The sequence below is a fragment of the Oncorhynchus nerka genome, linkage group LG15 (assembly GCF_034236695.1).
Source record: "Oncorhynchus nerka isolate Pitt River linkage group LG15, Oner_Uvic_2.0, whole genome shotgun sequence".
Lineage (NCBI taxonomy): Eukaryota > Metazoa > Chordata > Actinopteri > Salmoniformes > Salmonidae > Oncorhynchus > Oncorhynchus nerka.
In genome coordinates, this window is record NC_088410.1 from 13681465 (window position 1) to 13696635 (window position 15171).

At 50.5% G+C, this 15171-nt stretch overlaps 1 protein-coding gene across 1 annotated transcript in view; it reads left to right on the forward strand.

Moving 5' to 3' along the window:
• LOC115124168 (tuberin-like) overlaps positions 1-15171 on the forward strand; it is a 93327-nt gene that overhangs the window by 20473 nt on the left and 57683 nt on the right. The window contains 7 exon segments of the mRNA XM_065002199.1: positions 1450-1572; positions 2668-2802; positions 4558-4747; positions 5090-5183; positions 5812-5914; positions 6072-6169; positions 10928-11095. Of these exon segments, the coding sequence (XP_064858271.1) occupies positions 1450-1572; positions 2668-2802; positions 4558-4747; positions 5090-5183; positions 5812-5914; positions 6072-6169; positions 10928-11095 (911 nt within the window).

Sequence of the window (15171 nt, forward strand, 5' to 3'; positions counted from 1 at the left end):
CTCTCTCTCCCTAACTCTGTGTGTTGTTCCCCCTCTCTCTCTCTCTCTCTCCCTAACTCTGTGTTGTTCCCCCCTCTCTCTCTCTCCCTAACTCTGTGTGTTGTTCCCTCTCTCTCTCCCTAACTCTGTGTGTTGTTCCCTAACTCTGTGTGTTGTTCCCCCTCTCTCTCTCTCTCTCTCTCCTAACTCTGTGTGTTGTTCCCCTCTCTCTCTCTCTCTCTCTCCTCTCCTCTAACTCTGTGTGTTGTTCCCCTCTCTCTCTCTCTCTCTCCCTAACTCTGTGTGTTGTTCCCTCTCTCTCTCTCTCTAACTCTGTGTGTTGTTCCCCCTCTCTCTCTCCTCTCTCCCTAACTCTGTGTGTTGTTCCCCTCTCTCTCTCTCTCTCCCTAACTCTGTGTGTTGTTCCCCCTAACTCTGTGTGTTGTTCCCTCTCTCTCTCTCTCCCCTAACTCTGTGTGTTGTTCCCCCTCTCTCTCCCTCTCCCTCTCTGTGTGTTGTTCTCTCTCTCTCCTCTCCTAACTCTGTGTTGTTCCCTCTCTCTCTCTCTCCCTAACTCTGTGTGTTGTTCCCTCTCTCTCTCTCTCCCTAACTCTGTGTGTTGTTCCCTCTCTCTCTCTCCTAACTCTGTGTGTTGTTCCCCCTCTCTCTCTCTCTCTCCCTAACTCTGTGTGTTGTTCCCTCTCTCTCTCTCTCTCCCTACTCTGTGTTGTTGTTCCTCTCTCCCTAACTCTGTGTGTTGTTCCCTCTCTCCCTAACTCTGTGTGTTGTTCCCTCTCTCTCTCTCTCCCTAACTCTGTGTTGTTCCCTCTCTCTCTCTCTCTCCCTAACTCTGTGTGTTGTTCCCTCTCTCTCTCTCTCCTAACTCTGTGTGTTGTTCCCTCTCTCTCTCTCTCCTAACTCTCCCTGTTCCCTCTCTCTCTCTCTCCCTAACTCTGTGTGTTGTTCCCTCTCTCTCTCTCCCTAACTCTGTGTGTTGTTCCCTCTCTCTCTCTCCCTAACTCTGTGTTTGTTCCCTCTCTCTCTCTCCCTAACTCTGTGTGTTGTTCCCTAACTCTGTGTGTTGTTCCCTCTCTCTCTCTCCCTAACTCTCTGTGTTGTTCCCTCTCTCTCTCTCTCCCTAACTCTGTGTGTTGTTCCCTCTCTCTCTCTCCCTAACTCTGTGTGTTGTTCCCTCTCTCTCTCTCTCCCTAACTCTGTGTGTTGTTCCCTCTCTCTCTCTCTCCCTAACTCTGTGTGTTGTTCCCTCTCTCTCTCTCTCCCCTAACTCTGTAACTCTGTGTGTTGTTCCCTCTCTCTCTCTCTCCCTAACTCTGTGTGTTGTTCCCTCTCTCTCTCTCTCTCCAGTGTTGTTCCCCTCTCTCTCTCTCTCTAACTCTGTGTGTTGTTCCCCCTCTCTCTCTCTCTCTCCCTAACTCTGTGTGTTGTTCCCTCTCTCTCTCTCTGTTCCAGGAGACAGACTGGAAGGTGTTGAAGCTGGTACTAGACAAGATGCCCTGGACCCTGCAGTATAAAGTCCTGCTGCTGTCCTCTCCCTGCAGCATAGACCAGCTCTGTTCTACACTCTGTTCTATGGTACACACTGTTACAGGTCTTGGTTTTTACATTGATGTTTTTGAGGTTGGATGATAGGCTTATTGGTGCCACCTCCTTAAGTCAGTAGGGGTTTCACCTGTGTTGGTTTCTGTCTCGTTAGAGGGAAGGGGTTTCACCTGTGTCGGTTTCTGTCTCGTTAGAGGGAAGGGGTTTCACCTGTGTTGGTTTCTGTCTCGTTAGAGGGAAGGGGTTTCACCTGTGTTGGTTTCTGTCTCGTTAGAGGGAAGGGGTTTCACCTGTGTTGGTTTCTGTCTCGTTAGAGGGAAGGGGTTTCACCTGTGTTGGTTTCTGTCTCGTTAGAGGGAAGGGGTTTCACCTGTGTTGGTTTCTGTCTCGTTAGAGGGAAGGGGTTTCACCTGTGTTGGTTTCTGTCTCGTTAGAGGGAAGGGGTTTCACCTGTGTTGGTTTCTGTCTCGTTAGAGGGAAGGGGTTTCACCTGTGTTGGTTTCTGTCTCGTTAGAGGGAAGGGGTTTCACCTGTGTTGGTTGCCATCTCGTTAGAGGGAAGGGGTTTCACCTGTGTTGGTTTCTGTCTCGTTAGAGGGAAGGGGTTTCACCTGTGTTGGTTTCTGTCTCGTTAGAGGGAAGGGGTTTCACCTGTGTTGGTTGCCGTCTCGTTAGTTCCCCCTCCTGTTCTGTGTTCCTTGTCGGTGTTAGTTCCCCCTCCTGTTCTGTGTTCCTTGTCGGTGTTAGTTCCCCCTCCTGTTCTGTGTTCCTTGTCGGTGTTAGTTCCCCCTCCTGTTCTGTGTTCCTTGTCGGTGTTAGTTCCCCCTCCTGTTTCAGAGACATTATTTGGGTTTTCTTGCTGGGTAATGTAACAACACACATATTGTCACTTTGATCTCTCTCTGGTCCCTCACTGACACTGTGGATTTGTGCCCATGTGTTTGTTTTTCTGTCTCTCTCTCTGTCGCTGTCTCGCTCTCTCTGTCTGTCTCTCTGTCGCTGTCTCTGTCTCTCGCTCTCTGTCTATCGCTCTCTCTGTCTGTCTCTCTGTCGCTGTCTCTCTGTCGCTGTCTCTCTGTCGCTGTCTCTCTGTCGCTGTCTCTCTGTCACTGTCTCTCTGTCTGTCTAGGTGACAGACCGTCTTATCTCAGAGCGTCTGAAGAAGACTCCAGATGGTTTCAGTCGTACTGATGTCCAGCTGGCTGTAGTACCTGTTCTCACTGCTATCACATCATACCACAACTACCTAGAACAGGCCAGACAGGTACACACACACAAACACTCTGAAATAGGCAACGGAAACATTGTTTTGATAAAGGCGAAGAGCGTATTTTCATTAGAAGCATTAGTTTTAGTTACATTTTGAACAAAAGCCTGCCCACCAAGTTTAAGTTCACGAACAGACGGCAACACATTGAAACATTAACACCTGCCAGTTGCAGGTAACTTGGTTAAAAGGGGAAGAATGTCATCTCTCTCCTGCTGTTAACTGTCTCAATGCCCAATAATGAGGGAATAAATGCTGAGTCCTTAGCATGTTCATGAGGTTTCTTGGTCTATTCAATGTAGCTTTTTTTAGGCTGGTAAAAAGTCTGAGTGTTTTAAATCACTAGATACTATGGCTGGTAAAAAGTGTCTGCTGAATTTAAATCACTAGATCCTATGGCTGGTAAAAAGTGTCTGCTGAATTTAAATCACTAGATACTATGGCTGGTAAAAAGTGTCTGCTGAATTTAAATCACTAGATACTATGGCTGGTAAAAAGTCTGCTGATTTTAAATCACTAGATACTATGGCTGGTAAAAAAGTGTCTGCTGAATTTAAATCACTAGATACTATGGCTGGTAAAAAGTGTCTGCTGAATTTAAATCACTAGATACTATGGCTGGTAAAAAGTGTCTGCTGAATTTAAATCACTAGATACTATGGCTGGTAAAAAGTGTCTGCTGAATTTAAATCACTAGATACTATGGCTGGTAAAAAAGTGTCTGCTGAATTTAAATCACTAGATACTATGGCTGGTAAAAAAGTGTCTGCTGAATTTAAATCACTAGATACTATGGCTGGTAAATAGTGTCTGCTGAATTTAAATCACTAGATACTATGGCTGGTAAATAGTGTCTGCTGAATTTAAATCACTAGATACTATGGCTGGTAAAAAGTGACCCCATGTTTGAGTGAGACACAATTCCATTAATGGCATCTGCGACTGTAGGCCTAAGTAGAAAATAAAACATTTGGGCAAGTGACCATAATCCTCGGGCAGGTAAAAACAGCTTGTGCCTTTTTGAGAGTTTAATCTCAATATCTGATCATAAATAACATCATCGTTGTTCTCTTCTGTCTTTCCATCTTCATCTCTCAGAGGGAGTTGGTTCAGTGTCTGGAAGCAGGGCTGATAAAAGCAGTGTGTGGTTGCCCTGACAATATCTGATCATAAATAACATCATCGTTGTTCTCTTCTGTCTTTCCATCTTCATCTCTCAGAGGGAGTTGGTTCAGTGTCTGGAAGCAGGGCTGATATACCGCTGTGCCAAGCAGTGTGTGGTTGCCCTGACAATATCTGATCATAAATAACATCATCGTTGTTCTCTTCTGTCTTTCCATCTTCATCTCTCAGAGGGAGTTGGTTCAGTGTCTGGAAGCAGGGCTGATATACCGCTGTGCCAAGCAGTGTGTGGTTGCCCTGACAATATCTGATCATAAATAACATCATCGTTGTTCTCTTCTGTCTTTCCATCTTCATCTCTCAGAGGGAGTTGGTTCAGTGTCTGGAAGCAGGGCTGATATACCGCTGTGCCAAGCAGTGTGTGGTTGCCCTGACAATATCTGATCATAAATAACATCATCGTTGTTCTCTTCTGTCTTTCCATCTTCATCTCTCAGAGGGAGTTGGTTCAGTGTCTGGAAGCAGGGCTGATATACCGCTGTGCCAAGCAGTGTGTGGTTGCCCTGACAATATCTGATCATAAATAACATCATCGTTGTTCTCTTCTGTCTTTCCATCTTCATCTCTCAGAGGGAGTTGGTTCAGTGTCTGGAAGCAGGGCTGATATACCGCTGTGCCAAGCAGTGTGTGGTTGCCCTGACAATGTGCACCGTGGAGATGCCTGACATCATGATTAAACTCCTCCCCGCCCTCATCGTCAAGCTGACTCACATCTCGGCAACCGTCGCCATGGCGTCGCCCATGCTGGAATTCCTGTCCAGTGAGAACACACCTTAGTTTACACGCCCTGATAGATGGAAGCCAATCAGAGAACAGGATCTGTTTATACAGGAAGCTAGATCAGCCAATGAATGTGTGAAGGATTCTTTTATATTTCACTTCCTAGTTCATGTTAGATGATGTTTGCATATGGGAAACACACCTAATATACCTCACACAGTCATGTTATATACTTTAGTGTCTTTACAGGGAAGATTGTTCAGTGGTAGAATTAGTGACCCTATTACATCCTTACCTGTTGATGATGGTGCCACATGGCAAGGTTAGATTATGTCATGCTAACTGTGTGTGTGTGTGTGTGTGTGTGTGTGTGTGTGTGTAGCTCTGGTGCGGCTGCCACATCTCTATGCTTACTTTGTAGCAGAGCAGTACGTCAGTGTGTTCGCCATCTCCCTGCCCTACACCAACCCCTCCAAGTGAGTACCGGATACACACACGTGTAACAAATGTACGCACACTCACACACACGCTCTCTCACTCTGTTTCTCTCTCTACCTCTCTCTCTACCTCTACCTCTACCTCTCTCTCTCTACCTCCATCCTCTCTACCTCTATCCTTTTCTAACTCCTTCTCTGTTTCTCTCTCCCTCCTCTCTCTCTCTCTCTCTCCCTCCTCTCTCTATCTCTCTCCCTCTCTACCTCTATCCTTTTCTAACTCCTTCTCTCTGTTTCTCTCTCCCTCCTCTCTCTCTCTCTCTCTCTCCCTCCTCTCTCTATCTCTCTCCCTCTCTACCTCTATCCTTTTCTAACTCCTTCTCTCTGTTTCTCTCTCCCTCCTCTCTCTCCATCTCCCCTCTCTCTCTCCAGGTTTAACCAGTACATTGTGTCTCTCCAGGTTTAACCAGTACATTGTGTCTCTCCAGGATTAACCAGTACATTGTGTGTCTCCAGGTTTAACCAGTACATTGTGTCTCTCTCCAGGTTTAACCAGTACATTGTGTCTCTCTCTCCAGGTTTAACCAGTACATTGTGTCTCTCTCTCCAGGTTTAACCAGTACATTGTGTCTCTCTCTCCAGGTTTAACCAGTACATTGTCTCTCTCCAGGTTTAACCAGTACATTGTGTCGTTGGCTCACCATGTCATCTCCATGTGGTTTATCCGCTGCCGACTCACCTTCAGAAAGGACTTTGTGCAGTACATCACCAAGGTAGCTGGGCTCTGTGTTTACACGTGTCATAATATACCTGTATTCTGAGACATTTTCCTTGTAACCACTCCCTCCTCCTCTCTCTCTCTCCTCTCTCTCTATCCTCTCCCCTCTCCCTCTCCTCTCCCTCCCCCCTCTCCCCACTCTCTCTCTCCAGGGTCTGCGCTCTAATGCTCTGATGCCGTTCGATGACACCCAGGACACTCAGAGCAGCTTCCGTGCTCGCAGCACCAGCCTCAATGAGAGGCCCAAGAGGTACACACACACACACACACACACCCAGGACACTCAGAGCAGCTTCCGTGCTCGCAGCACCAGCCTCAATGAGAGGCCCAAGAGGTACACACACACTCACACACACACACACACACACACCCAGGACACTCAGAGCAGCTTCCGTGCTCGCAGCACCAGCCTCAATGAGAGGCCCAAGAGGTACACACACACACACACACCCAGGACACTCAGAGCAGCTTCCGTGCTCGCAGCACCAGCCTCAATGAGAGGCCCAAGAGGTACACACACACACACACCCAGGACACTCAGAGCAGCTTCCGTGCTCGCAGCACCAGCCTCAATGAGAGGCCCAAGAGGTACACACACACACACACACGGCCGGGTCACATGACTGCTCATTGAAGATCTTGTGACCGCATGGCCGTACAGGAGGTTGGTGTTGTCAAGGTAACACAGGACTCAGCATGACTGTCGTTGTGGTGTGATGGTTGTTTTGGTTTCCCACAGGTTGCTATGGTGATAATTTCTGTTTTGGTTGTTTGTTTTTGTTGGTAAATATTTTCTGTTGGTTGTTGTTGTCAACTCACGCACATTATTACCACAAGATACACAAAGAGGTGGAGAGAGAGGAGATGGGTCTTTTCTCTTTCTCACTCTGTCTCTCTGTCGTGTCATTGTACTCTCTCTCTCTCTCTCTCTCTCTCTCTCTCTCTCTCTCTCTCTCTCTCTCTCTCTCTCTCTCTCTCTCTCTCTCTCGACATCAAAGGGTTTTTCTCATCAGGGCAGCTGTTTGACTGCAATCTATTAAAGAGATGCTCAGAGAAATAATCCCCAAATAAAATCACATTATAAAATCTTATAATAAAAGCTAATAATTAAATCAGACACAAGTGACTTCCTGAACTGCGTCCCACCTAAATCCTACCCTCTACCCATAACCAGGCCACCCTAATGGTTCCTTTTGGAGTGTCAATCAAAATCCCTAGCTACCCAGCTTGGAATTCTGTCATAATCAAGTCCTGACCTGACTGACATCGTCTAGAATCGCTCTTTTTTTAATTCTGTGAGCAAGTTGACTTATCCACCAATGTTGACCATGGACTTGGGGCCCACCCCCCTCCACTCCCAATCGCTTCCCTTGCTTTTTCTGTGGTGACTTTGGGGAGAAGAGTAGATTCTCTCTCCTTCTTTCTCCTCCTGATTTCCCTCTCTTCTGTTGGCTCTCAAAATGTCACTTCCTGATTTCTTTGTGCCCTCCATGGCAACGCCCATGCTCCCATAGTAACGCACCATAGTAACAAGCACACTCCCATGTTAACTCTCAATAGTAACACATAATAACAACATTCTATTAATAGCCTGTACTGACCCCCTCCCTCCGTCCCAGACCCCCTAACCCTGCCAGACCCCTAACCCTGGCCTGACCCCCTAACCCTGTATTGACCCCCTCCCTCCATCCCAGACCCCCTAACCCTGTACTGACCCCCTCCCTCCGTCCCAGACCTCCTAACCCTGCCAGACCCCCTAACCCTCTCCTGACCCCCTAACCCTGTCCTGACCCCCCGCTCTCCCAGACCCCTAACCCTGTACTGACCCCCACTCTCCCAGACCCCCTAACCCTGTACTGACCCCCACTCTCCCAGACCCCTAACCCTGTACTGACCCCTCCCTCCGTCCAGACCCCCTAACCCTGTACTGACCCCTCCCACCGTCCCATACCCCCTAACCCTGTCCTGACCCCCCACCAGACCCCCTAACCCTGTACTGACCACCGTCCCAGACCCCTAACCTGTCCTGACCCCCTCCCACCGTCCCAGACCCCCTAACCCTGTACTGACCCCCCACCAGACCCCCTAACCCTGTCCTGACCCCCTCCCACCCTCCCCAGACCCCCTAACCCTGTCCTGACCCCTCTGTCCCAGACCCCCTGACCCTGTCCTGACCCCTCCTGCCCAGACCCCCTAACCCTTTCTGACCCCCTCCCACCGACCCAGACCCCCTAACCCTGTCCTGACCCCCTCCCACCGTCCAGACCCCCTAACCCTGTCCTGACCCCCTCCCACCGTCCCTGACCCCCTCCCACCGTCCCAGACCCCCTAACCCTGTCCTGACCCCCTCCCACCGTCCCAGACCCCTGACCCTGTCATGACCCCTCTTCCCCAGACCCCCTAACCCTGTCCTGATCCCCTCCCACCGTCCCAGACCCCTAACCCTGTCCTGACCCCTCCCACCGTCCCAGACCCCTCCTACCGTCCCAGACCCCTAACCCTGTCCTGACCCCCTCCCACCGTCCCAGACCCCTAACCCTGTCCTGACTCCCTCCCACCTGCCCAGACCCCTAACCCTGTCCTGACCCCTCCCACCGTAGCAGACCCCCCCCACCGTCCCAGACCCTCTCCCACCGCCCCTGACCCCTCCCTCCGTACCTGACCCCCTCCCTCCGTCCCAGACCCCCCCACTGTCCCAGACCCCCTCCCACCGTCCCAGACCCCTCCCACCGTCCCAGACCCCTACCACCGTCCCAGACCCCCCCCACCGTCCCAGACCCCTAACCCTGTCCTGACCCCCTCCCTCCGCCCCTGACCCCCTACCACCGTCCCAGACCCCCTCCCACCGTCCCAGACCCCTAACCCTGTCCTGACCCCCTCCGTCCCTGACCCCCTCCCACCGTCCCAGACCCCCTCCCACCGTCCCAGACCCCCTCCCACTGTCCCAGACCCCTCCCACTGTCCCAGACCCCTCCCACCGTTCCAGACCCCCTAACCCTGTCCTGACCCCCTCCCTCCGTCCCTGACCCCTACCACCGTCCCAGACCCCCTAACCCTGTCCTGACCCCCTCCCTCCGTCCCTGACCCCCTCCCACCGTCCCAGACCCCTCCCACCGTCCCAGACCCCCTCCCACTGTCCCAGACCCCCTCCCACTGTCCCAGACCCCCTCCCACCGTTCCAGACCCCCTAATCCTGTTCTGACCCTCTCCCTCCGTCCCTGACCCCCTACCACCGTCCCAGACCCCTAACCCTGTCCTGACCCCCTACCACCGTTCCCTGACCCCCTCCCACCGTCCCTGACCCCCTCCCACCGTCCCAGACCCCCTCCCACTGTCCCAGACCCCCTACCACCGTCCCAGACCCCTTAACCCTGTCCTGACCCCCTCCCTCCGTCCCTGACCCCCTACCACCCTCCCAGACCCCCTAACCCTGTCCTGACCCCTCCCTCCGTCCCTGACCCCCTACCACCGTCCCTGACCCCCTCCCACCGTCCCTGACCCCCTCCCACCGTCCCAGACCCCCTCCCACTGTCCCAGACCCCTACCACCGTCCCAGACCCCTTAACCCTGTCCTGACCCCCTCCCTCCGTCCCTGACCCCTACCACCCTCCCAGACCCCCTAACCCTGTCCTGACCCCTCCCCTCCGTCCCAGACCCCCTACCACCGTCCCAGACCCCTTAACCCTGTCCTGACCCCCTCCCTCCGTCCCTGACCCCTACCACCCTCCCAGACCCCCTAACCCTGTCCTGACCCCTCCCTCCGTCCCTGACCCCCTACCACCGTCCCAGACCCCCTCCCACCGTCCCAGACCCCCTGACCCTGTCCTGCTCCTATGTATACTTACTCTATCTACTGTACCTCTGTAGGAGTTGGAGAGATGCATGTCAGGTGTAAAAACACATCTCAGACAGCTGTATAATATTAACCTGATCGTTGTACCAGGGGCTCTTTTCAGCTTGTAGCTACTTTTCTATAGTAGTTTGTAGTTAGACAGTAGATCAGGTGTTGGTGATTTATTGGTTCCTGTGTGTTTAGATCAGCCGTGCTCCTCCGACACCTGCTTCATCCAACACATTCCTCTCAGTTGGTTCTGTCATTTGTTGTTGATTTTTGTTTTTAACCTTTAACCTCTTCCTTCCCCCTTGTTGTGTTCATTGGTTTATATTAACCCTCCTCAGGCCGCGCCGATCTCTTCAGTTGGTTGTTTCAGTTGTGTTGATTTGAACCCCTCCTGCTCGGAGTCCATCCTCCTATAACAGATCTCTGTGTCCCAAATGGCAGCCTATTCCCTATACAGTGCACTACTTTTGACCCATAGGGTGGTGCACTGTAGAGGGAATAGGTTGCCGTTTTGGGATGCATCCTGAGTCATGGCAACGTCGGCTTCTCCTCTTGCTGCTCAATGTGATGACGTCTCGTTTTCTTTCAGGAGTAGTTTGTGTTTGTTGTGGAAAAGCTGATGCTGTTTTTTCTCCCTGTTGCTCTATAGTTGTTCCTTCCTTTCTGATATTTCTGTTCCTATTTGTTCATAGTGTTTTACTGCTGTTAATTTTCTCAACTTGTTTTTGTTTGTTTGTTTTTGTTTACTCTTTGGTTGATTTGACCCCCCCATCCCCTCCTCTGACTGGGTGCTGCGTTGTGGGTGTGGTTTCGGGGTTGGGTTGGTGACACCCTGGATCCCTCCATTGCTATTGGCACACTCTCTTTTGCTCATCCCCCTGACCTTCGCCCTCTGACCCTTTGACCTTCGTGCCCCACCCCTTTGCCCGTGTCTCCGTCGGTCACCTGGTGGTCGTTCGGGGCCGTTTCTGACGTGACGGGCGACATATCCTGATTTCCGTTTCCTGTTGGCCGTTACCTCTCTCCCCCCGCCCTCACCTCCCTCACCCACCCCTCCCACTCTGTCCCTCTTTCCAACACACAATCCCACACACCCCCTTTCTCACACACACCAACCTGCCCCTACACCTTCCACCCTCCACTCCTGCCACGTTGCCATGGTCCCAGCCTACGGGCAGCCAAAATGGCGAAGGCCCACCAGCAGCAGCAGCAGGCGTCAATGGCAGCGGGCGTCGCGGCGAGTACCGGCTCTCCCGTTAAAGAGCTGAGAGATCTGTCGGCCATGGACGCCTTCCGCTCCCGAAGCATCAGCGTCTCCGAGCACGCGGTGCGCAGGTAGAGAGCACTCTGGGTAACCAGGAAATAAAACCCAGAAAATAACTTTTCTTGCTTCCGTTGGGGGGGGCGGGAGCCGTCGTCATAAGGACCGGTGGGCGGTTGCCAGGGAAACCTGGGTTGGGTGGCGGTGGCATGCTGGAGGAGGATGTGTTGAGTGGTTCTGGGCTGCAATCGGCATCTTTTTTTTCTTTATTTTTGACATTTGAGTGATTTTGTTGCATGCAGTTTGTGCTTTGGAAAACATCTAGATTTCTGTCAATGTTTTCCTGTTAACCCCGTTTTGGCTTCTTTAACTTCTCTGATGCTTTGGTTTGTTATGAATAGTTATTTTTGTTTGTTTTCGGTTGTGGTGTTTGCTGGGTTTTGCTGTGCTGACTGGATTTAATTTACCCCGACTGACTGAATGGCTGGAGAAAAACATGGCCCTACTCCAAGCAGTGTACTGAGACGACAAGACTGACAGCCACTGCTACCAATGATTGGCTTTTCCTCTTCCCTGTGGGAAGGGACTATTGCGTTCTGGGCCAATGAGAAGCAAGTCTTCCACACATGCTTTGCATGCTGCCTGTGTAGTTTTCTGTTGCATTGCGTTTGTTTGACCCACAGATTCCCAGGTTTTCAAGAAATCCCGGTTGGAAAATTCCTGGATTTCCCGATCATTCCTTCCAGATTCGAGGAATATTCCAATTGGGATTTCTGGGAATTTTGGGGAAAGTTACCAGAATTATGCTACCCCTCATCTATGACAGAGTGACTGACTGAGTTGGGGGTTTTGTGGTGTCTGTCTCCAACTGACTCAATGACTCCTGCCATGCACCAATCACTACACATACTTACCTGTGAGAGCGACTACCTGTGAGAGCGGCTGATTGTGAGAGCGGCTGACTGTGAGAGCGGCTGACTGTGAGAGGGCTGACTGTGAGAGGGGCTGACTGTGAGAGGGGCTGACTGTGAGAGGGGCTGACTGTGAGAGGGGCTGACTGTGAGAGGGGCTGACTGTGAGAGGGGCTACCTGTGAGAGTGACTACCTGTGAGAGTGACTACCTGTGAGAGGGGCTGACTGTGAGAGGGGCTGACTGTGAGAGGGGCTGACTGTGAGAGGGGCTGACTGAAAAGTGAATCAGACATTGCAGTTGTTGGTGGTTAGATAATGTTTCATCATTTCTCTCTCCATCTGTGTATCTCAAACCCATAGGAGTCCATATGTTGTTATTGAGCAGTCTGTCAGATGGGGAATTAGTTCAGCTGACACTCAACTAGTCAGCTCTCAAAGACTAGCCAGTCTGTTTGTTATCACGGTAACTCGTCGTCATGCCAAACAATTTGTCTTGACAGTGATCTCCTATGGAATTGGCAAGAGCACAAACTGATCTGGGACCAGGCTACTGAAGTACTAGTTCTAATCCAAATTGTCCCAAGGAGAGGGAAGAACTGATCTGGGACCAGGCTACAAAAGTACCAGGATCGGAGGAAGAAGTGTGTAGTTTACCAGGCCCTGTTACAATCTGTATAACTGTCAGTCCCCCTCCTGACCAGCAGGGTGCAGGAGACGATCACTAGACAGCCTGAGGAGCTTCCCCTTTACACACTGATCCAAGACCAGTTTTGTGTTTCCACTCTAATGGTTAGGGATAGGATTGGGGCCAGTTGAGCTGATCCTAGATCTGTGCCTATAAGAAAGTACAGTATTTGGGATTCCTCGAACAGAAGGTCTAACAGACTCGCCTCAGTGTGTGACTATGGCAACGCCTCAGTGTGTGACTATGGCAACGTCTCACACTGCACGCTGTTCACTTCATAGTGCACCACCTTTGACCAGAGCCCTATGGGGTTGCCTATGGGCCCTGGTCTAAAGTAGTGCACTGCATAGGGAATAGGGCCATGGTCTAAAGTAGTGCACTACATAGGGAATAGGGTGCCATTTGGAACGCGACAACTGACTTGGTGCCTCAGCCGACACCTACTGGCTACAGCTGTTCTACCTACCTACCACTGGTGGTCTGCTTTCTTACACACACACACACACACACACACACACACACACACCTGCTAGCAACAGGGAGTCAACTCTTTTAACTACCATTCAGGTAATCTTTAATTTAATTTGAAGAGTCCCCTTCTCCATGTCCTTCAGTCCGTACCTCTTAACTCCAAAGCAACAGACAGCTGTTGTTGTTCTATTAGCTATTAGTTCTATTAGCTATTAGTTCTATTAGCTATTAGTTCTATGAGCTCATAAAGGCCTTTGTCTCCAGGTATCATCAGGTTGTCTGTCCTTCAATGGAACACCTGTTTAGTTGAACTTCAATACAACATAACTTTTCTCCTTTATTTGTTTGAACACAGAGAGAGAGAGATGTGAACACAGAGAGAGAGAGATGTGAACACAGAGAGAGAGAGATGTGAACACAGAGAGAGAGAGAGATGTGAACACAGAGAGAGAGAGAGATGTGAACACAGAGAGAGAGAGAGATGTGAACACAGAGAGAGAGAGAGATGTGAACACAGAGAGAGAGATGTGAACACAGAGAGAGAGAGATGTGAACACAGAGAGAGAGAGAGAGAGATGTGAACACAGAGAGAGAGAGAGAGATGTGAACACAGAGAGAGAGAGAGAGATGTGAACACAGAGAGAGAGAGATGTGAACACAGAGAGAGAGAGAGATGTGAACACAGAGAGAGAGAGAGAGTGAACACAGAGAGAGAGAGAGATGTGAACACAGAGAGAGAGAGAGAGATGTGAACACAGAGAGAGAGAGAGAGATGTGAACACAGAGAGAGAGAGAGAGATGTGAACACAGAGAGAGAGAGATGTGAACACACACAGAGAGAGAGAGATGTGAACACACAGAGAGAGAGAGAGAGAGAGAGAGAGATGTGAACACAGAGAGAGAGAGAGATGTGAACACACAGAGAGAGATGTGAACACAGAGAGAGAGAGAGAGAGATGTGAACACAGAGAGAGAGAGAGATGTGAACACAGAGAGAGAGCGAGAGAGATGTGAACACAGAGAGAGAGAGAGATGTGAACACACAGAGAGAGCGAGAGAGATGTGAACACACAGAGAGAGAGAGAGAGATGTGAACACACAGAGAGAGATGTGAACACACAGAGAGAGAGAGAGATGTGAACACACAGAGAGAGAGATGTGAACACACAGAGAGAGAGATGTGAACACACAGAGAGAGAGAGAGAGATGTGAACACACAGAGAGAGAGATGTGAACACACAGCGAGAGAGAGAGAGAGAGAGATGTGAGCACACAGAGAGAGAGAGAGAGATGTGAACACACAGCGAGAGAGAGAGATGTGAACACACAGAGAGAGAGAGAGAGATGTGAACACACAGCGAGAGAGAGAGAGAGATGTGAACACACAGAGAGAGAGAGAAATGTGAACACACAGCGAGAGAGAGAGATGTGAACACACAGAGAGAGAGAGAGAGAGAGAGAGATGTGAACACACAGCGAGAGAGAGAGAGAGATGTGAACACACAGAGAGAGAGAGAAATGAGAGAGATGTGAACACACAGAGAGAGAGAGAGAGAGATGTGAACACACAGCGAGAGAGAGAGAGAGATGTGAACACACAGCGAGAGAGAGAGATGTGAACACAGAGAGAGAGAGAGAGATGTGGAGAAACACTATCGGACACAGCCACTGCTGCAATGCAGAACTATGTTGAGAAAGAGCTGTCGTTGTGATGGCTGGCTGGATAAACTGATGATGGAATAACACTACGGCCCTGTCTCATTCCGAATGGCTCGCTGCCTCCCTCTCCCTGCCTCAAGAGGCAGCGTCCTAATGGATTGAGGCACAGCCCAGTAGTAACAGATAGGAGACTGACACAGAACCCTAGTGAATGGTGGACACCTTCCCCTCAGACTGTATGTCGTTGTGCTTCAAGGGTTTTAAGGGTCCTGGAAATCACCACGGTCACCGTCCCAGATGGAACCCCACTTCTCATCCCTGGTCGAAAGTGGAGGCCTATTTAGGGACTAGGTCTCCAGACTTGTGATCTGAACACTAAACCATGTCCTTAAACGTTCAATATGACCAGGTGAAGGTGAGAAT